This window comes from Thermomyces lanuginosus, assembly GCF_041956635.1.
Source record: "Thermomyces lanuginosus strain ATCC 200065 unplaced genomic scaffold VTN49scaffold_27, whole genome shotgun sequence".
In the NCBI taxonomy this organism is placed as follows: Eukaryota; Fungi; Ascomycota; class Eurotiomycetes; order Eurotiales; family Trichocomaceae; genus Thermomyces; species Thermomyces lanuginosus.
This window is the reverse complement of record NW_027192361.1, coordinates 1,540,572-1,562,406: the sequence shown is the minus strand read 5'-3', so window position 1 is coordinate 1,562,406 and position 21,835 is coordinate 1,540,572. Positions and strand designations below refer to the sequence as shown.

General features: G+C 52.4%; 10 protein-coding genes across 10 annotated transcripts; 7 read left to right on the top strand and 3 right to left on the bottom strand.

Annotated features, from left to right (window-relative positions):
• Positions 1 to 1,551: 1,551 nt before the first annotated feature.
• VTN49DRAFT_2824 (uncharacterized protein) lies at positions 1,552 to 2,466 on the bottom strand (the record flags this gene model as incomplete). Its single annotated transcript, XM_069410592.1, has 3 exons — positions 1,552 to 2,001; positions 2,065 to 2,280; positions 2,335 to 2,466. 3 exons carry the CDS (start codon positions 2,464 to 2,466, stop codon positions 1,552 to 1,554), a joined length of 798 nt encoding a protein of 265 aa, XP_069269382.1.
• A 658-nt stretch (positions 2,467 to 3,124) lies between these two features.
• Positions 3,125 to 5,577, top strand: VTN49DRAFT_2823 (uncharacterized protein; the record flags this gene model as incomplete). Its single annotated transcript, XM_069410591.1, has 5 exons — positions 3,125 to 3,246; positions 3,319 to 4,658; positions 4,717 to 5,005; positions 5,052 to 5,085; positions 5,137 to 5,577. 5 exons carry the CDS (start codon positions 3,125 to 3,127, stop codon positions 5,575 to 5,577), a joined length of 2,226 nt encoding a protein of 741 aa, XP_069269381.1.
• Positions 5,578 to 5,753: 176 nt separating this feature from the next.
• On the top strand, positions 5,754 to 6,621 carry VTN49DRAFT_2822 (uncharacterized protein; the record flags this gene model as incomplete). The annotated part of the gene is made up of 3 exons (XM_069410590.1): positions 5,754 to 5,818; positions 5,871 to 6,295; positions 6,350 to 6,621. The coding sequence occupies 3 exons, from the start codon at positions 5,754 to 5,756 to the stop codon at positions 6,619 to 6,621; spliced, it is 762 nt and encodes a 253-aa protein (XP_069269380.1).
• An 88-nt stretch (positions 6,622 to 6,709) lies between these two features.
• VTN49DRAFT_2821 (uncharacterized protein) lies at positions 6,710 to 7,971 on the bottom strand (the record flags this gene model as incomplete). The annotated part of the gene is made up of 2 exons (XM_069410589.1): positions 6,710 to 7,852; positions 7,906 to 7,971. The coding sequence occupies 2 exons, from the start codon at positions 7,969 to 7,971 to the stop codon at positions 6,710 to 6,712; spliced, it is 1,209 nt and encodes a 402-aa protein (XP_069269379.1).
• A 738-nt stretch (positions 7,972 to 8,709) lies between these two features.
• On the top strand, positions 8,710 to 10,019 carry VTN49DRAFT_2820 (uncharacterized protein; the record flags this gene model as incomplete). The annotated part of the gene is made up of 7 exons (XM_069410588.1): positions 8,710 to 8,796; positions 8,861 to 8,959; positions 9,016 to 9,130; positions 9,181 to 9,297; positions 9,347 to 9,429; positions 9,479 to 9,760; positions 9,810 to 10,019. 7 exons carry the CDS (start codon positions 8,710 to 8,712, stop codon positions 10,017 to 10,019), a joined length of 993 nt encoding a protein of 330 aa, XP_069269378.1.
• A 302-nt stretch (positions 10,020 to 10,321) lies between these two features.
• On the top strand, positions 10,322 to 11,230 carry VTN49DRAFT_2819 (60S ribosomal protein uL22; the record flags this gene model as incomplete). Its single annotated transcript, XM_069410586.1, has 4 exons — positions 10,322 to 10,324; positions 10,442 to 10,655; positions 10,827 to 11,014; positions 11,072 to 11,230. 4 exons carry the CDS (start codon positions 10,322 to 10,324, stop codon positions 11,228 to 11,230), a joined length of 564 nt encoding a protein of 187 aa, XP_069269377.1.
• A 484-nt stretch (positions 11,231 to 11,714) lies between these two features.
• Positions 11,715 to 13,203, bottom strand: VTN49DRAFT_2818 (uncharacterized protein; the record flags this gene model as incomplete). Its single annotated transcript, XM_069410585.1, has 5 exons — positions 11,715 to 12,434; positions 12,502 to 12,873; positions 12,936 to 12,974; positions 13,029 to 13,111; positions 13,167 to 13,203. 5 exons carry the CDS (start codon positions 13,201 to 13,203, stop codon positions 11,715 to 11,717), a joined length of 1,251 nt encoding a protein of 416 aa, XP_069269376.1.
• A 753-nt stretch (positions 13,204 to 13,956) lies between these two features.
• VTN49DRAFT_2817 (uncharacterized protein) lies at positions 13,957 to 15,329 on the top strand (the record flags this gene model as incomplete). The annotated part of the gene is made up of 2 exons (XM_069410584.1): positions 13,957 to 15,037; positions 15,088 to 15,329. The coding sequence occupies 2 exons, from the start codon at positions 13,957 to 13,959 to the stop codon at positions 15,327 to 15,329; spliced, it is 1,323 nt and encodes a 440-aa protein (XP_069269375.1).
• An 858-nt stretch (positions 15,330 to 16,187) lies between these two features.
• VTN49DRAFT_2816 (uncharacterized protein) lies at positions 16,188 to 17,681 on the top strand (the record flags this gene model as incomplete). The annotated part of the gene is made up of 2 exons (XM_069410583.1): positions 16,188 to 16,281; positions 16,336 to 17,681. 2 exons carry the CDS (start codon positions 16,188 to 16,190, stop codon positions 17,679 to 17,681), a joined length of 1,440 nt encoding a protein of 479 aa, XP_069269374.1.
• A 1,528-nt stretch (positions 17,682 to 19,209) lies between these two features.
• Positions 19,210 to 21,199, top strand: VTN49DRAFT_2815 (uncharacterized protein; the record flags this gene model as incomplete). The annotated part of the gene is made up of 3 exons (XM_069410582.1): positions 19,210 to 19,244; positions 19,304 to 19,514; positions 19,565 to 21,199. The coding sequence occupies 3 exons, from the start codon at positions 19,210 to 19,212 to the stop codon at positions 21,197 to 21,199; spliced, it is 1,881 nt and encodes a 626-aa protein (XP_069269373.1).
• Positions 21,200 to 21,835: the final 636 nt, after the last annotated feature.

Genomic DNA, 21,835 nt, shown 5'->3' with positions numbered 1-21,835 from the left:
GAAGTCTGACGTGAAGATTATTACAACAACCGACGGAAACTTATCGACAACGGAACTTTCACCATCGAGAAGTTTGTCAAGGAATTTGCGAGCAACTCTCAGCGGGTACTTCTAGTCACACTGGGATTTCCGATTCGAAATTTTCGAGGCACAGTCGGTTTGATTGTCGGATCTTACCGCGGTGATCGATCCTTCCAGGGTCGGCAGGGACATGTCGGGCAAGGCCCTGCTGTTCAGCGCATGCATGGCGTTAGTCAAGTCATCGGAGTACATTGGACGAAGGAAGTCCAAGAAGCACGGATCGCTTTCCTGGGACGTATGTTAATCCAGGATGATGGCGGTCCGTAAATCTGCACCAGAGCTCCTTTCCATATCGCTGTCTCCATGACGTCTTGCAGAACGGACTCGCGAAATACGGTGTCTTGCCAGTTCTCTACGTCTGTCCCGGCGCAGAATATGTGGCTTCGACACCCCTCGTCGCAAGGCGCCAAATGAGTCCTCCATACGTACTAACTATTGAAAGATTTATCGTAGTCCAGTGATCGCTCCATTCTACTGCGTAGCCAGGATCTATGGGTCGTCGATGTCTGGGATAGAGTCTACACATTCGTCTCGTGGTTCATGGTCGGAAAGGGCATGCGAAGGGGAAAAAAAAGAATATAAGGAAAAAACCTCGCGCCGTCCGACATTATTATTCTGCGCCAAAAGGTAGTCATTGACGTCACTCTCATGGTCTCATGCTACCATATTAACGTCCGTAACATGATTTGCACCTATATTCGGTGAGTTTCCGACCCGGATGGTTTTCTAGGTCGCCCTAATAGTCCACAATCTGTCGATCGTCGCTGGCCACGTCGAAAACGAGTGTCAAAGTCCTTTACGAGACTTGAAGATTTAGCGACATGATTATGATGGGAACAACTGGTTAGAAGTGATTCGATCACGCCAGTGTACGGAGTGTACTTCTACCAGTTTCTGCACAGAAAAAGTCCGTGAAATGCCCCTGTACCACTGTACGTGGCAATTGGGTGCACTTCATGAAGTCATGAGCCAGTCTTCAAACGGAGAAGAATACAGTCGTGACGGCCCTGAAGGCGACCCGCGCCTCTTCCTCTCTCCCTTAAGCCCTTTGGACATAGCTCGCGAAGCGAGGCTTTCTCTCTGTCGCATGTGCTTAGCTGCTCCATGGCGACATCCAATGTGTGGTTGTTCGGCTGCCGTTGCCTATGGATCTCCCCGATGATAGAATTTTAGTGGCTATAGAATGTCCGATTTTTCTCGGCAAGCCAGCTATCGTTCCTGTGTGCGAGGTTCTGGCTCTCCATCAGACGTCCGTCATTCGAGCCCATTGTCTATCCCCGTCATAGTCCATTTTAGCGTCTTAGATAAGAAGAAAAGTTAGAAGTTTATTGCGTATTGACTCGGTAACTCAGCCATGAACCATGGGAAATCCAAAAGCGCCACATCATGGAAAAAGAAGCACACTCTAATTAACACTGCACTTTTATGGCATATGCATTTTGGTATGACTGTTCGCCACATCTGTCAAACTCATCGGCCCATCCATCCTCCGTCGACAGTGACGATCTCTCCCGATACATAAGCACTGGCCTCGCTTGCCAGGAAGATGACCACTCCTTTGAAGTCCTCAGGTTTACCCCAGCGGCCGGCTGGAATTCGAGATGAGATGCTCTGGAACCGATTGGGATCATTGATCAAGGCAACATTCATGTCCGTGTCGATGTAGCCTGGAGCGATGGCATTGACGTTGATTCCCTTTGCCGCCCACTCATTTGACAGGGCTTTTGTCAATTGAGCAACACCTCCTTTGGAAGCGGCATATGCTGGCACAGTGAAGCCTCCTTGGAAGGACAACAATGAGGCAACATTGATCACGGATCCCCGGCGCCCAGTGGGGAACTCCGACGCATCTCGAGAAAGCAAGTAGGCGCCGAATTCTCGGCAAAGAGTGAAGACGGATGTCAGATTGACGTTGATAACCTATCTCACGTTCATTAGCTTATCTGCTCGGTTTGCAGGAGCGCCAAGGCAGATGCGACGTACATCATCCCAGTCCTCGTCTGGGAATTTCTCACTAGGGTGTCTTCGTTGGATTCCAGCGCAATTGACAAGGATGTCTGGCTTAAAGCCCTGTTTCACCACGGAAGGAATGATCTCTTTGACCGCCGCCCTGTCAGACAACTCTGCCACATGGATAATTGCTTTGCGGCCGATGCGGTTCACAATCTCATCGCGGGTTTTTGTATTCGACTCGTCCCTCTGACATTCAGTTAGCCTTTATCTTCTTGAGTTTCGAATGTTTCATTATCTCACCTGAACAAGAATAATGTCAGCTCCGGCTTCCGCCAGGCCTATGGCCATAGCCTGTCCAATACCCCGCGTGCCTCCAGTTACGATTGCTGTTCTCCCGCTCAGAGAAAACAACGAAGGAAATGTGGACGCCATGGCTTCAGCCCAATCGTTCTCGTAAATTCTAGCTTTGTGGGATGCGCTTTTCCAAAATGGACACAATCTCTAAGCAGCTTCTATTACAGTAGTACGATACTTGAGCGAGCTCTTTTAAATAAGGTTGAGGTACGGAATGCTCCTTCGGACAGCAACCCACTGCATCTCCTCAGGCATCACATGGAGCCGGAGTGGCGATCGGTTCAATTGCCGACACAAAGAATCCATTGCCGGCTCCGGCTATTGAAACCAATTTTTGAGTCCGTCGTGGTTCCTGGCGACACCGAAAGAATTCGTCGTCATTCACGACTAGCTGCTCAACTACGAGTACAGTATACCCTAACTGTCGTAAGCATACGAATACTAAGAAAGACGAAGCTCAGAGCTTCGTTCTTGCTCAGGCCTTAGGGTACAACCCCGTACCCCATGCACTGTGGGGGAGATCTTGATGCCTGAGGCAGAAATCAGTGCTCCTCCGCTTTAGCACCGACGATCACGAGTAGATGCACAACACAACCAGCGATACAGAGTCCTGCCTGCTCATGATCAGAAAGGCAATAGTATCGCTTGGTAGATTACAGTTACAGATGGCGATTGCATATCACAAGCACTATAGTCCCTTCTGTCGTTCAAAAACATTGGTGCTTAGTCGGCAACGATGAGTCCCGAGCCGTCTGGTAATGCGACCAAAAAAGCTCCGAGTCATCGAAGGCGCGGGCCGAGACAACGGGTGTCCAGAGCCTGTTTACACTGCCGCCAGCGCAAATCCCGATGCGATCTGTCGGTGGCGTCCCGTTGTTAATTGATTGTTTGCGGCAAGGCAGACTGCTGACTTGTTAATTCGTTGCGCAGTGATAGTAGCGGCAATCCAGGTACCCCGCCCTGCCGCCGCTGCCAACGAGAGGGCCGTGAATGTGTTTTAGGAAGCTCGAATCGTGGCGGTCGGCGGGTGCGCAAAAGCAAGGTTGAGAATATCGTCGCGAATGGCACGAAGCCTGCGAAACAGCAATCGCCCAGAAACGAAGAAGCGACATCGAACGAAGTGCGTTTGGAGTCCAATACGTTTTCAATCCCACCGCAACCACAGCAGTACAACAATACTGATATATATGCCAACACCAACGGACATACCGCTGATTCGGAGCCTGTCAACGACAATGACGATTCAGCATCCACCGCGGAAAGCGCAATCAATTCGGGAGTTCCGAGAAACCCGTCGGACGCCTGGCAATGTCTCACGGATATCGCGAAACGCGGCACAGACAATTCTGAGAGAAGAAGTCGTTCAGGGAATCCCTATGCACCTGTTGCAGGTAGCATTGCAGCGGCGCATGGAATGGGCACAGTTGCTCCCAGCGCCAATGGCGGGATCAAAAAGTACAAGTTAGTCCAGAATGGGTCATTGGATCCCGAAATCGTATCCCAGCTCATTGCGCGCTATGAGCGCAACTTCCATCCTTACCTACCGCTTGTACCGCGAAAGTACTTTGACCGTGCGAATCTTGACCATTTCGCCTCGGCGGAAAAACATCTGTTGACGGCGGTCCTCACGGTCGCCTCCAAGGACCTTGTGGAGTCACCTCATATTCATGAATACTGCTCCAAATATATGCACGAATTGATATCCGGAATTGCTGCTGGTGCAGACTGCGACGTCGAGGCGGTAGAAGCCTTGTTGTTACTTGCAGAATGGGAACCGCAAGGTCTCTGCCATCGGGTGGATTCCGTTGGAAGAGGTGAGGAAGACCGGGCAGCGTGGATGCACGTCGGGCTAGCGCTGCGCTCAGGTTATTTCCTTGGCCTGGATCGTACCTCTTTCCGAGGCGATCAAGCAGGAGATGCTGAAAACGACGCAAGAAGGCGCTTGGCGTGGATATGTTGCTACATTTCGGATAGATTGGTGTCGGTCCGCATTGGACGAGCTTTTTGGTCTCGCGGACCAGGTCCTATGACAGGTTTCATGAGTCAAGACTTTCCCTCTCTACAGCCAGTCAGCGATGGGGATGAGGATTATGCAAAAATCATCCTAGCGACGCTTGACCTGACCCAGCTGTATGGCAACGTGCACGACATATTGTATTCTGGCATGCGCACCAGTAACCAAATGATGCTCATGGGTGATTATATCAAATATGCAGACGATTTCCGGACAGCGATATCCCGATGGAATCGTGAATGGGGTGCTTTGGCATGTACGTGGGAACATTGGAATCTATTAACAATCAAACACTTACTGAACCTTATCGACAGGTTCGCCCCGCCTCAAGGCCGCGCTCCAAATGTCATATGAATACCTTCGACTTTACACCAACGCCTTCGCATTTCAGGCTGCGATTTCACAGGCCATGGCAAGGAGACCGACGACCGACGCTCATGCGCAGAGAGAACATCTTCGGGCCGTCTTCAGCAATGTGGCATCCATGTCGGATGCTCGGTTTATTTACGAGTCGGTGGACGCAGCTAAGGCGTACCTTACAATTTTAGTCAACTATGTCGATCCAGAACAGCATTTACGGTTCATGCCACTCCGATACTATCTGTGAGTCGAACGCTGGCGATCCAAGTGCGCTGCTAACATTACGCAGTTACAGCATCTATGCTGCAGTTTTCTTGTACAAAGTAAGGCGCTAGTTTTGAATCTTTCAAGTACCATGAACTAAGATCTTCTAGGCTCGATCGTTCGGCGTCGTGACGGCCAACGAAGAGGCCATAGTTCGAGAGCTCGTCACACGTACCACTGAGCGGCTCAAACGTGCAAGTGCCGGACCAGACGACACGGGTGCCCGGTATGCGCGTCTCCTGGAACTTTTGTGGAAGACCAAATCGGCGTCAGCGTCAACTCGCGATACACGTGCTAGCAAGGAGTATCAGCAGCCCAGCGGTTTGGGGAACCGGCTCCCCGATACACCCCAAATGCAGTTCAGCCCAGCGAATGATTTTTCATGGCTTGACCTAGGAGCCGTCGGCGACTATGTGTCCAGTGATCAAATGGCGACCGGCTTTGTCGGGCTGGATACATTGTCCGATGGCAATATGTACACAACTGCGGGGTCGCAGGTGTGGCAAAATTCGAATTGGGCTGGCGACATATCGAGCAGTCTCCTGTTTTGACGTGAAAGCATGTGTCCAACTGTCCATTCGCAGATACCGCGTCAGAAGGTTTTCTGTCCGACTCCTCGGCCTTGCTCCGAAGCGGTTTATGCGGGGGTGGGGCATATATACCGGGAGCTACCCCGGCCCTCCCGAGGGCACATAGTGGAAAGAACTGTGTTTCTTTTGATTCCGCAATGGCAAACGCACAGCTCAATGACATCAAGGGTCGTTTGGCCCTGATCACCGGTGCATCTGGTGGGTGAGTTGATCTTAATTCTCCGCATTGGGTTCTACAATGCTGATCACACTAGGATCGGCTCTGCATGCGCACGGCAACTGGCCGAACGCGGAGTTCACCTCGCGTTGACCTATTCCACCAATAAAGATGGCATCACGAAGCTGGTGTCGGAATTGAAAGAGAAGCACGGCGATCTGCGTATAACCGTGCATCAAGTGGACGTCGCGTCGCAAGAGCAAATCGAGCGAATGTTCACAGAGATTGATGCACAACACGGCGAGCGACCGGACATCCTAGTCTCCAATGCCGGGTACGGCAAACGCATTCCGCAGATCTGGGATATCCCGATCGAAGAGTTTGACTACACCATCAACGTCAATCTCCGCGCATCGTTCATCCTCGTCAAGGGCGTGGTGGAACGCATGAAGGCACAGCGCTGGGGCCGAATCGTCTTCATGTCGTCGATTGCTGGATATGGCGGTGGCATCAATGGCTGTCGTACGTAGCCAATCTACACTTCAATGCCGTGACACACTGCTAACGTGCTCCCAGACTATGCGGCATCTAAAGCGGGCATGACGGGCATGATGCGCAACCTGGCGACCAGACTGGCGGAATACAATATCTCCGTCAACGACGTGGCGCCCGCCCTGATTGGCGATACGGGAATGATCCCGAACGCGGCCGCATATCCCGAAGCAGCGGCATCAATTCCGCTGGGGCGGCTGGGAACGCCGGAGGAAGTGGCCAACGTAGTGACGATGCTGGTGACGACGGGCTACATGACTGGACAAAGCCTACTACTGGCCGGAGGGCTCAAATAATGTCCTGTATATAATAAAGATACTATTTACAATGAAGTACATGACTCAATGCCCTTTTTAATAATCCCATAACATGAAGAAATATGCATCATCCCTCGATCATGACTTTGACAACAGGAACACCATTCTCGTCAACTCCCTTCCCGGCGAGGGTGAAAGCCCTCACACCCTGGCCATCCTCGGCCAGTTTGACCCGGTGGGTCACAATTTTGTTCTCGATCCGTTGGAAAACCTCGTTCTTCAACAACTCGAGCGCTGCCGGGTATGCAAAACGATCGTATCGGAACACGCCGACAAGATCAACTTCTCTGAGCGCAGCAGCACCAATCGGCAGCGTCTGCACGGGAGATCCCATGCCAATCTGGACCAGCATGCCACCCGGCGCGGACGCATAGATGCCTGCCTGGACACACGACGGGACACCCGTGCAGTCGTACACGCGCGCGAACCCGTTCGGCACGCCATGGGCCTCCTTGATCAGGTTAGCGGTTTCCTGTGCCGTCTGCAGCGCATAGGCCGTCTGTTCTGCCTGGGGCGCATCCTTTGGCGGCGGCGGAGTCGCGGAGCGGGTGATGAGGGTCGTTTTCAGACCCAGGTTAAAGGATTTTGCGACCTCGAGTCGGCCTGCGTCGATATCGGCGATGACGATACTGGTAAAGTTCTGCGATACGGCGAGCGCCGCGGCGAGGAGGAGGCCCACGGCTCCAGCGCCGAAGATGAGCGCGGCTGTCTCCTCGTTCAGACTGCGGGCCAGCTCGACGTCCTCCTTGGTCGGCGGACGAGAGCGGCGCACGGCATGCAGGCAGACGGCAAGAGGCTCGGCGAGCGCACCGCCCAGGAACGAGACATTGTCCGGCAGCTTATGGCACATGTGCTCCGGGTGGTTGGTGATCTCCATCAACGTGCCATCAAAGTGCGGGAAGACTTTGGCGCTAGACCGGAACCGCATGTTGACGCAGAGGTTGTAGCGGTCTTGTTTGCAGAAGAGGCATCCGCCGCAGGGGACACCGACCTCGAGCGCGACGCGGTCGCCGACGCGCAGCGTTTTCACGTCTGGGCCGACGGCCGTCACGACACCAGAGGACTCGTGGCCCGGAACCATCGGCTGCCGTAGGACAAAATCTCCATTTCGGCCATGGTTGTAGTAGTGCAAATCAGAGCCGCAGATGCCGGTGGCGCGGACGGCGACTTGGACCTCATTCCCAGTGGGTGGGGAGACCGTACGGGATTCCTGTAGATGGTTAGCAAGCGATGCCTTGAATCGGAGGTTGCGCGTCACTTTACCAGTCGTAGGTCTTTTGCTCCATGCAAGACGAGAGCTTTTGATTCTGTCACGGTGGCCGACGCCATGATTGGAAGTTCCCGATGGAAGTAAAATAGTAGTATACAACCGATGTTGCAGCTGCGTTGGAGCTGTTGGCTACCGGCTAATACTAGTATTTATGCAATCTCCCATGCCACGTAATCCCACGTTCAGAATGCCCGTCTCGAACAAGGACAAAAGAGCTCTCAAAGCTCAAATCGCGGGGTTAAGATTCCACCCCGCAGCGCCACGATGTGGAAGAACAGCCACGATGATTGCAGCTGATACAATTTTCGACAAAGAATTTCTCACATATTAGTTAAGCACAGAGTAACTATTGAACTCTTCTTCTTGGATCTGAGTGATATTAATACCCGTTCCTCCCGGCAATCACCTGAACTTTGGGACTCTCGTTGCCCCATCGACTTGTTCGATCAAGATGAAATCGGACAACTTAGGGCTGAATCCCGCTCGGAGGCCATTCCGAGAGTCCGAAGGGCGGCAAATGAACGCCCGAGAGCCCCCACGTGGGGTGTCGGCTATTGACTATTTCACTAAGCCTGATTTGGTTAGTATCCGGTGGAGTGCGGGACAAGCAATCCGGAAGTCGATCAAGCGTCAAACACGTTGAAATCGGCGTCGGCTGAATTCCTCGAGGTGATAAGAACAATGAGCTCCGGTAAAATATAATTCAGTCGTGTTCGTTGTAGCATTCAGTAGATCTCTCCTTCGTGACCATCCTTTTTTTTGCTTCTTAAAAATTTTCTCCCAAGTCTTTAGCAAACATGCCTTCCCAAGCCGCCCTGCTTATCGGCGATATCGTCCATGCCCGCGCCGAGTGGGAGGCGCTTTCTACGCTGGTGACGCTCAAGGTACAGTTCTACACTGGTCGATCGCAATGGAGAGTAATTCGTCTCTAATGGTGAATCTTGACAGGAATTCCCCGAGGGTGGACGAGAAAAGTTTCTGCAGAATTGCAAGTCGGGCCAATATGACGATGTGATTGCCATCTACAGGTCAAACATTTCAACAAAGGTGCGAAGAGTCCCGGAACGGCCAGAACCAATTTCTGATATAATTGGAAATGACAGCACACCGGTCCGTTTGACCGCGAGTTGATCTCAGCCTTGCCGAAATCCGTCAAGTACATTTGCCATAATGGCGCCGGGTATGACAACATCGACGTCGATGCTGCGACAGAAGCTGGTATGCCGGCCATGATTTTGCCTGTCATTGCCAATGCTGACAAGGACCAGGAATTGCCATCTCAAGCACACCAATTGCCGTCAACAATGCTACTGCAGATGTGGCCATCTTCCTCATGATTGGCGCCTTGCGACAAGCCTACGTGCCAATCACTGCCATCCGAGCGGGTAAGCAATTTCAACAACTGCCTTCCATGCACTTACACTGACATGTCAGGCGAATGGCACGGTAAAACCACTCTGGGGCACGACCCGACCGGGAAAACCTTGGGTATTCTGGGCATGGGCGGCATCGGCAGAGTACGTCACGTTCCTCCTCACGTGTGCAAGCTCTCTGACAGAGATCTAGGAAGTTGCCCGTCGCGCACGCGCATTCGGAATGAACATCATCTACCACAACCGCAACAGGTTGTCTCCTGAGCTCGAAGATGGCGCCAAATACGTCTCCTTTGACGAGTTGCTCGCTCAGTCTGACGTCTTCAGCCTGAACCTTGCCCTGAATGCCTCCACAAGACACATCATCGGCGAGAAGGAGTTAGCCAAGATGAAGGATGGAGTGGTGATTGTGAACACAGCACGCGGTGCGCTGATCGATGAAAAGGCGCTTGTCAGGGCGCTCGAATCTGGCAAGGTGAGTATCTTGAACACAAAACAATTGCAGTCTATGTTGACAACAATAGGTTGCATCCGTCGGCCTGGACGTGTATGAGAATGAACCGCAAGTAGAACCGGGCCTGCTGAACAACCCACGCGCCATGCTCCTCCCGCATATCGGGACCATGACCTACGAGACGCAAAAGGAGATGGAGTTGCTGGTTCTGAACAATCTGCGGTCTGCCATTGAGAAAGGAGAATTGCTTACACAGGTTCCTGAACAGAAGAAGCGTTGATTGTATATAGAGTATTCGTAGAACTAAGATTTTTAATGATCACAAGCTGTCGTTCAATATCTTCATCTTGTTCGTTGACAAAAGCCAAAGCCGAAAGCTGCCCATTTTCCAGAAGATTTCTGTACGTCACGTGACTCTAAATTGGTGGAGCTCCACCCAAAACGGTTAGGCTAGGGCTCGCTTAGGGCTCAGCGTGCCAAGACTGAAAACCGCACCACCTTCAGTTACTTGACTTGCTGACCAGCAAAAGCGACAACATCTATCCGACTCGACACAGGGCCACTCTTCGCCGGTAATTCAAGATGGTGAGTGATCTACACGGGCGACTCTTTTGAATTCTCGATTCTGCATTATACGACTATATCGGACCGGTTTGGATTGGTGAGACATTCACGGGCTAACATTTTAAATCTCTTCCTCAGGTCCGCTACGCCGCTCAGGACATTCCGGCCGCGAAGAGCGCCCGCGCCCGGGGCTCTTACCTGCGTGTCAGCTTCAAGAACACGCGCGAGACCGCCCAGGCCATCAATGGCATGAAGCTGCAGCGCGCCTATGCGTACCTCCAGAACGTCCTGGACCACAAGGAGGCCATTCCGTTCCGACGATATGCGGGTGACGTTGGCCGGTCTGCTCAGGGTGAGTCGCCCTGCGTATTGTGATTTCGATGCATTTTCGTTTCTTTGGCGATTGGAGGAGTTTGCGTCGAGTTCTACTGGTTCAGATTTGACCTGGGAACCTTTGGGATCTATCGCCGCCGTTGCGCGTTCATTTCTATTGCGGATGGAGGGCGCTGACAGTCTCCTGCAGCCAAGGTTCACGGTGTGACCAAGGCCCGCTGGCCCGTCAAGTCCGTCAAGCACATCCTCAACCTGCTCAAGAACGCCGAAGCCAACGCCGACACCAAGGGTCTCGACACCGGCAACCTGATCATCAAGCGCATCCAGGTCAACCAGGCTCCCAAGGGTCGCCGACGCACCTACCGGGCGCACGGCCGTGTACGTTTCTTCCTTCTTTGACAGGGTGCATTCATAGGCGACTAATAACCCGTCCAGATCAACCCCTACATGACCAGCCCATGCCACATCGAGCTCATCCTGACCGAGGGTGAGGAGGTCGTCCAGAAGGCTCCCCAGACCGTTGCCCGTTCATCCGCCCACCTGAGCTCGCGACAGCGAGGCGCTCAGATCCGTCGCGCTATCACCGAGGCGTAGATGGTTGGAGTTTTCTCTTAGTTCCTGATGTTTTTCATACGGGACATGTTCTGAGCGAGCAATGTTTTTCATTTAGGAATGGAAAAAGTTTCAAATGACGACTGGATGAGCATCAATACTAGTATTTTTATTAGACTGATTAATGGTCAACCACTGCTTTGAAATTTCATCCGACAATATAAATGAACTGGATTCGATAGTAGCTACATAGACAGGATATAATATAAACATGAAAAATAGCCATAGCGACATGAGCTGTTCAGGTAAACAGAAAACATGGCGTTTGCTATGCCCGCTGCTGTGCATGATGCGGGAAGAGAAGACGAACGAAAGAAAACAGCACCGCACAACAATCCAACGACCGGCATTGGCGATCGAATCAATCAAACCATGCTACATGAGAAAACGAAAAACGACAGCCAAAAAAAAAAAGGGCAAAGGGGTATGTCCATAATAATCGTAACAATATGTGCTAGTCAAACCGTTAACCAAGCTTGGAATTTCCATTTGCATTTGTGGGCGGCTGTTCGTCAATCGGGGAGACGTTGTGGTCTGCAAATGGATTATCGACTCGGAAATCATTGGGATTGTATTCATAACGTGGCGTGCTGAACAGTGTCGCTGACGGGGGTGGCACGGTGTTGGCTGGGGCAGCCTGCGACGCCGACGTCGTAGAGGCCGCGGGGGACAACGAAGGAAATAATGGTGGTTTCTTGGTACGTGCGGGCTGCTGTGGTGATGACTGCTGCGGAAGCGGCGGCAGTGGCCGACTTTCTGAGTCACTGGTGCCAGCTGTTCCTCGAGTGTTGCTGTTGGAGTCGCTGCCGGGGTTCTGGCTCTGGCTCTCCGCCTTGCGTGCGTTGAGTAACGCGCGCTGATACTTGGACAAAGCCATGGAGAGCTGGTCATTGGTCTCAATCAGCGTTACCAGCGTGTCTTCATCCGGCGCCGGGTCTTCGGCGTTCATGTATCGCTGGATCGACTGCGCCGCCAGGTGGCAGCGTTCCGAGAACTCCTTCATCAGTTCGTTGGATCGAACCTCGCTGGGCGGCGTGGTCTCCGCAAGCTGTTGGAGCAAGTTGGCGGACGACTTGGCCTCTTCAATCCGCGCCGCGAGTTCTTCCGGTGGCGGCAGTTGCCGCGGCGACTGTGAAGGATGCTGGGGGAACGACGACGGGGGTTGTCGAGGCACGGGAGCGTAACGCTAGTGAGTTGTCCGTCAGTGACTGAGGAATGATGCGCCCGCGAATTTCGCTCCTCGGCATACTCACCCCATTCATTAGAGAAGCAACCCGTTTTTTCTCCTTCTTCCAAAGGGCGAGCAGCTCGGCCAGGTTCTCATCCCAGGATTTCTGCGCCTCAAACGCATCTAGCGTCTCCCGTAGCAGGTGTTGCGACGCCATATCCCGACTGTCGCGCAGGAAAGTCTTGACCGTGCTTACGAACTTGGCGTCGAAGTTGCGTGTGAAGGTATCCCCCGGGTTCTCAGCCAGAATTCGAATCAACATCACTGCGTTGTACTGGGCAAAGCCCTGCGGCTTCGCGGGGTTCGACAGGTACTTTCGGATGCGGTACGCAGCCTCTTTGGCGGCATTGGGACTCGATTCGGCGGCTTCCACAATGGCCGGAAGATGAACATAGTCCTGAATTATCGAGCTGTCGTCAGAGCTAGCCTCTTACAAGAGTTCTGGGAAGGTAGCTTTACCGCATTATCACGTCCAGGTCCAGCCTCGCAAAATGCAGTCTTTGGATTTTTCATCAGTGCTTGCCTCCGTTGTATGCAATTTGCGCGACTCACAATCTCGCGGACGACTATTGCCTCTGGGGAATCCGAGGGGTGCTGTTCCTCTGCTCTGCGATTTTGGTCCAGCAGTGGCTGGGCTGCCCTTCTGTTAGCTAGTAACAAAGCGGCGTACAAACGGCTCACAGGTCTTACTTGCACGGCGCTGCAGGCCGTGGAAAACGCGCTTCATGATGGGCATTGACGAGAACTGAGTCCTTGGTTGAAGAAGGGACTGCGATCGCCAGCGATCAGCTTATGAGTTTAATGCCGGAAGCTGCCTTAAAATCCGCAACGCGGCGCAAGATCAGAGCTCTACTCCAGATTTTTTTGGTGAGCCAGTCATTTGCTTGCAGGATTCAACGGCTTTTTTAGCGTTTAGTAGGAGTCATCTTAATTAATCAGCTGGTGGTGCTCCTCCAACACCCTCTGCTTACTAGGAGGCGTACGTAGGCCCAGGGAGTCAACGCAATGCACGGCCTTGGGGTCGATCTGGAGGATATCGTCAATCCACTCGCTCCTCGTCCAGTATTCGGTCCCGCCAGCAGTTCACAAGCTCATAGGACTCCGGGCCGAGCATCCACAGCCCGAGTGGCGCACCCACCGATGGATTGGTCTGGCTGCCCTAGCTGCCACTCCCATCACACTTGCTGCTCAGCCTCCGTCGAGACGCAAACACGGGCCTGGAGGCGCTGAGCTTGGCAAAATCGGCCGGTCTGATTGGATTGCGGATTACATAATACTGCATATAACGTCGTTAATTCACTAACCATAATAGGTCAGGGAAAATTAAAGTTATCGAGATATCTCCGTTATCGACGGATTCATCGGCTCGCTCCTAGAGAAGACGGAGATTCGCAAGGATTCCCGTCCTTCCAAGAGAGGAGGAGCCTGCATGACGACGAGAGGTAACTCTGTGCAACAGAATCCGAGTACACGCGTCATCATGGATGACCAATTTCGCCATTCCATCTCCCTCCATCCCCATCCATTCCCTCAGCGGGACACACGGCCATCGACATCATCAGCATCACGCCCATCATGGCCCGTGGCCACAAGCACGGCCGTCGAACCGGCCGATTCAGCCCCCCAGATGCGCGTGACACCACGTGATGAGGAAGGGAACCCTCCGCCACGATACACGACGCTCAACGACCCCCTCCAACTGTCGGCCAAGATCAAGTCTCCCGATGATATCAAGGCAATTAAGGCGAACATGGCGCGCAAGCGAGATCGGTGCGCTCCCTCGATTCTGGGTAGATCGCAGTTGAAAAAGCTGCAGGGATTCTACGAGACGCAAAACGAGAACATCGAGCGCCTGCTTACACCAGTCGAGGAACACGTGCGTGCCGCGCGGGAACTCAACACCCAGCAGCAGCTCAAGTATAAAATTGCCGTATATGGTAGCTTTGCGGCCAATGTCGTGCTGTCAATTGTGCAGATGTACGGGGCAATCTCATCCGGCTCCCTGTCGCTCTTCACCACCATGGCCGATGCCATCTTCGATCCGGCCTCCAACCTGACCCTCATGCTGTGCCACAAGGCTGTGGCGCGCGTGGATCCGCGCAAGTTTCCAGCCGGCAAGGCCCGACTTGAGACTGCGGGCAACATTTGTTTCTGCTTCTTGATGACGGCTGTCTCTTTTATCCTGATTGTCTTCTCTGTCCGAGAGCTCAGCATCGGCAGCGACGAGGACACTCGGCGATTCCACCTGCCGTCGGTCATCGCCGTTGTGGTGGCCTTTTGCACCAAACTTTCGCTGTTCCTCTACTGCTGGGCTCTTCGGAACCAGTACTCCCAGGTCCGCATTCTGTGGGAAGATCATCGAAACGACCTTTTCATCAACGGTTTCGGTATCTTGACCTCCGTCGGCGGCAGCAAGCTGCGATGGTGGATCGATCCAATGGGCGCCGTGATCCTGTCGGTGCTGATCTCCTGCCTCTGGCTGCGTACGGCATACTCGGAGTTTCAACTGCTAGTAGGCGTCACGGCGGACATTAAAACGCAGCAGCTGATAACCTATATCGGTGAGTCCCTGGCCCAGTCATCATGTGTCCATATTGATGTGTGTGGTTAGCAATGACACACTCGCCCTTGATCACGGCAATCGACACTGTTCGTGCTTATACTTCCGGGCCTCGCCTTCTTGTGGAGGTGGACATTGTCATGGACCCGTCAACATCATTAATGGAGACACACGACGTAGCCGAATCACTGCAGATGAAACTCGAATCGCTACCGGATGTAGAGCGATCATTCGTCCATGTTGATTACGAAACCACGCACAAGCCAGAACATTTCTTGAAAAAGGAGTTATAGAAGGTAAAATTCGAGGGTACCGAGAAAGATAGTTCTATGCGGAGAGGAGGTACCCATTTCGACTGGAGTATATCAGGCCACATGGTGTCACGCATCAGCCGCACTCCGTAATTATCCGAAAGTCACGATTCAGTACATACTGTACGGTATTGTTTGTATATAGCATGGAATGGGATAGATTCGCTTTGTTCGCGATAGCAATTCAGGGATGTCGTAGAAGTACCTTGAGGACGGTCATGGTATCCAGGCCTTAACCCAGTAGTTGGTGCCATGGATGCATTCGAAGAGCTCGAACTGATCCAATCAAACGCTCTGTATTTGTAACAGCCGACGCAGAAAGACAGACCGTAGTTATCCTCCGGTTCGGAATTGTCGATCAAAAAGTGGTACCTACCAACAACAATCCGAGCCCACAACAACTTGTCAAAAAGAACTCAGCCTTGCGACAAAAATAGCGATGCCCAGCAGTCATGTTGTCGAATTACCTTTTTCGATCGGCATGAATCATAATGCACGAGCAACGAAATTATAGGTTACGACCTGACTAGCTGTCAAAGGGGGGCGATGGATTTCGGACTCCGACGTCGGGGTCTGGCCACGGTTCCCAAACACGCCCAAGCATGTGAGAACGACGTTCGGGACCGAGAGGGCCTGGTACATTGTTGCAACATCGCCTTTAGTTTTAAAAATATGAGAAACGTAAATAAGAGAGCAATTGTCTGTCCCTGTCTTTGTCGATGATCGTAAACTCATTTCTCGTGATTAATAGATCTGTCCATTCACCTACGGTCATCGAAATATATAATTAGGGTTGCTGAATGAAATAGTAACCCTCCATTCGCACTACAGACAACGAACATGTCAGCAGAATCGACATTACAAACCTACACGCTAGACGAAGTCGCTGCGCACAAGAGCGCGGACGACATTTGGGTCGTTATTCGCGGCAAAGGTTCTACCACATGTCCCTTGCATTCGTCTGTTGCCCGTTGTTGACGTTCTCCAGTATACAATATCACAGATTATATTTACGAGCATCCAGGCGGCGAGGACATCCTTCTCGAAGTCGCCGGAAAGGATGCCACCGAGGGTTACGAGGACAATAACCACTCCGACATTGCCGATGAGCTCCTAAGTAACTATCTCATTGGGTCGCTGGGGGAGAAAAAGGCGCCTACAGAGACAGAGGCGCAGGCGCAAATCGAGCAGACACAACCAGAGCAGGCTCAATCTGAGCAGACACAACCTGAACTGGCTCAATCGGAACCAGAGCCTACCAAAGAAGAGCCTGTCGCGGAACAACTAGAGCCGAAAGAGAATGACACCGAAGCGCAGTCGTCAGCTCCACTGCTGCCAGCAATGCCGGCAATGGGTCTCCTGGCCGGATTATTCTTTGGTGCATACGCAGCTGGTCGGGACAGTACAACACTAAAGAGGCTGATTCCATCCTGGGTCAAATCATTGAGCTTTGCTTCCAGCGCCGTCGGCCGAGCGCTGGGAAGTGGCATCCTAAGTGCCTTTGCCCTGGCTACGACAGTTGTCGGTCTCACTGGCCGCCGAACAGAGAACAAAGAGGACAACCAATCCCCTTCAGAATCCATCTTCCTCTCACCCAACGAGTTCAAATCTCTTCCTCTGGTCCGCAAAGAGTCCGTCTCCCACAATGTTATCCGCTACACTTTTGCTCTGCCACATCCGAGAGCCGTGCTCGGTCTGCCCATTGGGCAGCACATCTCGATCAAGGCCGACATCAACGGCAAAACAGTGTCGAGATCCTATACGCCAATTTCCAACGACAGCGATCTGGGCGTGCTTGAGCTCATCATCAAACTGTACCCAGATGGTCTCATGACCAGCCAGTACTTTGCAAATCTTGAGGTCGGTGACACCATCCAGGTGCGCGGCCCCAAGGGCGCAATGAAGTACGAGCGAGGGCTTTGCAAACATCTGGGAATGGTGGCCGGCGGTACTGGCATCACGCCCATGTATCAGCTGATCCGCGCGATTTGCGAGGATGCGGGCGACGACACCAAGATCAGTCTCATCTATGCGAACCGCACCGAAGCGGATATTCTGCTGCGTGAGGAATTGGAAGAATTTGCCTTTCGATACCCACACAAATTCGAAGTATGGTACATGTTGGACCATCCAGGGGAGGGGTGGCGGTATGGTACCGGGTTTGTCACCAAGGACGTCCTTCGAGAAAAGTTGCCTCCTGCGACACCGGATACCAAGGTTCTACTTTGTGGTCCGCCGGGCATGATCAATGCGACCCGAAATGCGTTGACGGAGCTGGGGTTTGAGAAGGGCAGTTTAGCGTCCAAGATGAGTGACCAGGTGTTCTGCTTTTAATGTACCCAGAATGAATAGTTAGAATGTGATTTCCGTTTTCGGCCACAAGCCCTCTCTCCTCGACCGAGATACGGTAGATAATTTTTCTTGAATTTTGGAATCAAGGATCATCCCGACATATGATGATGTGCATGATCCCTCTGCCCGGAATTGCCGATTCGGTGGTTCTTTAGCCTCCACCATGGCCCCTGCAAGGGAATCAAAAGGTCAGCGTTTAGCCAGCCAATCGACCCAGAACCGCGCCTGATGAAACACTTCATCGTTACCAATGCTGCAGCCGGCAGCATCTTTCTCACTTGCACTGAGCGCTAACTGACGAATATCAAGCATCCATACTGACTTGCAATGGCAAACATTCGCTAGAGTTCCCATCATTCTGCTGGGGAATTTTAAGGATTTCATTTCGGACTTCGAACATCCGCCATCCGCACATGGCTTTTAGGAGTGTGGCTCATTGCCAGCGCTGCATTCTGATTGGTCAGCGATTCTTCAACCCCTGACCCAATGATCTCATGCGATCGGATCGTCGCCGCACGCGGAAATATGTTTGGTCAACTTCGTCCCTGGACGAGCAGGAAAGCCCCAGATGAAAAAGAAAGGAAAAAAGATGGGCTTGATCCGTATGGATCTCTTGGCTGATGGCTGTCGCATGTCTGGCGGATCAAATCACTACGATTGGCACGGCGTCCTGTAATTAGCTGGAATTTGGCTTCGTATCGGGAGTCTAAAACTAGGTTAAGTTAACTAATTCATCCACTGCAAATTAAACTTCAAGTCGTCGGAAGCTGGGATTCAATGAATTGTTCTCTGGCAGTTTCTTTTTCCACTGCCAACGCATTGCTGAGCAGTGATAACTTAAGCCCTACCGGTATTGCTCTGCGCCAGCCGACAGCCTTTCACCGGGAACCGCTTCAATCAACGGCCAGGATGTTCATGTCATTGGTCGCAAGTTCCTGCTACTATCTTTGAGCGACTGGGGCGATCTCACTAAGCGCCTGTTGCTGCACGGCAGGCGCTTGTCATTGGTGTGGCTGTTCAGCCTTGAGGGGCCTCATGGAAGGGTCCCTGGTTCTTTTCTGGAATTGTGGTTGATGCACCGCGTCTACTGCTGTGTTGTTCCAGCATCGGTCCTGTCTCAGGCCTCTCCGGACGTCTGATCGTTGATTCTACGTCGTTTCAGCAGCAAAGGAGCTACGTGCCGCGACCCAGACGGGCGTTGTACCTGCATTCCGACAGGTCCAACGAGCAGCGACTAAAGTCTGGACCTGGCTGTTGATACTCGGCCCCCATCGGCGGTCCGTGAGGCAGTTCTCCAGATTGTCATAGTATACATAGCAACGCCGCCCGACAGCCTGGGTTTGCCTTAAGTTCACTAGAAACCTTCACTCTGCAAGGCAGACCTTCTTTCACATTCCGTTCTCTCTTTTCATAACCATCCCTGGTTGGATTATTTATCGAATCAGTCGTTCCTTTGACGTTCGTTCTGCATTGTTTTCCTTGGGTATTCTTGTGTTGTTGATTAGCAAGCATGTCCGCATCGACTACTCTCGTAACTTTTATTCTGTGAGTTACCTACGCAACGCAATGGTTATGGGATAAGTTTACTGACATTGCATTGATAGACGTACTCCTCCTTCCGTGCGAAAGGTGGAGCTGCTAGGGTCGTGGGATAACTTCCAACGAGCCTATCCTATGGAACATGACAGGCAAACCGGTGCTGGCCACTGGCGCGGCTGTCATACATTTACCGACATAATTTGCGATGGTACATCACGGAGCTATTCTCCCGGCCGCAGTGGCGGGTTGAAAATGGGAGTCACCTACTGGTATTATGTACGTGTAGTCAAAATGATCTGGCCGAGCAGAAGCTGATCCTACAGCAGTACCGCCTTGATGGCGATATTGAATACGTTAATGAAGGGGAGCCTGTAACGACGTCATGTCCTCTTTTGCCTGGACAGCCTGTAAACGTTCTCAACGTGCCGTTCGTATTGCCCGACACCCACGCCCTCCGCGCGGGGGATCACAGCGGCAGTTCCGCCAGCTCTGAACATCGGACCATGGACCCAAAAGACAAGTACATGAATCCGAGGACTCCCCCAAAACCCAAACCTCAGCTTCCTCGCCTGAGAACGTCACCGCAACTGCACCAGCATGGCTTTGGGTCAAGTGGGAGTTCGTCTTCTGATCATGATTTTCGGGGTGCGTCGCAGCCGGCTGCCTTTAGCAATCCACCGCGATTCCGCTTGGTGCCGCTTCGGAAACAGCCGGCGCGATCCGTTTCTCCCTCACCATCTCGGGGACTGAAGACAGCGTTTTTGAACTTAACCCAACCCCGATTGCTCCACATCAGCAGCGAAGATGAGCATCCCAGGCATTCTCCGAAGGGAGGAACAGCCCGCGCGCCGTCGTCCAAATCTCGATCAAACGAGAGTTCACGTACAACGTCGCCGGCGAATAGCCCTGCGGATGGCTTGGGAATTGGCAGACTACCATTGCGACGGCCTGTAGTGGAGAATAACGGACATTCCCCCAAGCCGCCGCTTCGGGAACGTCGCGCTTCCAGGTCTCGGGATCGCTCTCCTTTGCCGGCACCGTTGAACTTGACGCCAAAAGTACAAAATCAGGGTTCGTCGGGAATGCTTCGAGTTCCTAATCTCGAGCCCCTTCGAGAAGGCCTTTCTCAGCAGAATACACCCACGCCGGGAACGAGTGAGAAACCTCGCACTGCGATTCCCATTGACCACAAATCAACTCCGCTGGATACGGAGAAGAGACTCCCGACATTGCCTAACTCTCCTTCTTCCATCATGGAGGAGGAACTGCGCGCCCTCAATGCTAGGAATGGTCTACCAAGCATGGAAGTGCTGCGCAGTCATTTCTCTGATACAACTGTGGATTCGTCGGAATTTTCCATTGACTCCGTGGTGGAAAAGAGCTCATTCCCGGATTGGACCTCGGATACAGAGACAACGGATACAGACATGATCTCGCCGGCGTCTATGACGTCTTCTTCCTCGTTCAATCCGGATCCATCTCATCATTTCAACGGTGAATCTTTTACCGACTCGCACGTCGGTACCTCGAAGCAGGAATCGGCGCCGACGACGCCGACTTTGAGTGATGGACGTCGCATGTCTGAAACTTCTGCCTTCACCACATCGGAGTCTTCCTCCTTGATGGAGGAGAAACCTTCCTTTTCTCACACGTTCCGCCTTCCCGACTGTGACTTTGGACTGTCCACCTTGGTAATCGATGACTGCTATGACCATATTGTTGAGTCTGACCCGAAACGCCACGCCGGAATGTTCAATGATCTGGAGAACTTGACCTCTACAACCTCCGTTGCCATGTCGGACCAAACATGGCGCCCTTCCAATACTTCGTCTGGCAAGGCTGACACGCAGGAACCGACGAACCATTCCAGTGTCAGCTCGTACATGACGCAGTCGACGATGTTGAAGGAGCTTATGGATGAATTGGGCTACTTGGGCGAAATGATCCAGGCAGAACTGTGAGAGCATCATGTGTCTACTGCTAAGGAGCTACCTCTTGGATGATCTTGGTGGATGATATAGTGGTCACTTGCATATGCTGGAGTTACGTCTGTACTGGTCTTGACTTTTGTCGATCGACGGAGCATCTATAGACTAGCGATAGAATTGTTTGATAGCATCTGAATGAGAATAAGCCATGAGCATCAGATGAACCTACCAGCTACCCTGTACGTAGTGAATAGTACCTTGATCTTTAGCCGTCTTGAGTTCATAGCGGAGTAGCATCGGGGCAACTCCGATGGCCATCGGACGGCGGGGTCCAAAGGGCTCCGCTCAAAAATCCAATCCCACGCCGCATCGGATATAGGTGGACATGCATTTTCCACGGCTCCGATGATAGGTTTCTGAACCCGAACGTGACGAGCCCTCGTGATCTCACATGCAAAAGACCCCTTTCGGAAGCTCGACGTCTGTGGAGTCGGAGTTCACTCCGGGTGATTAAGTGCTGGGTTCGACTCTCTCTCGTCCGACTTCCAGAAAGGCAGAAATCCATGTAATGAAAGGAGACGACGTGGAGCAGAATAAATAGTCCGAGGAATCCCACTCGCTGAGAGGTCTTCCATTGTGCTTTTGTCTTTCTAGGTCACCAAGCTGGGT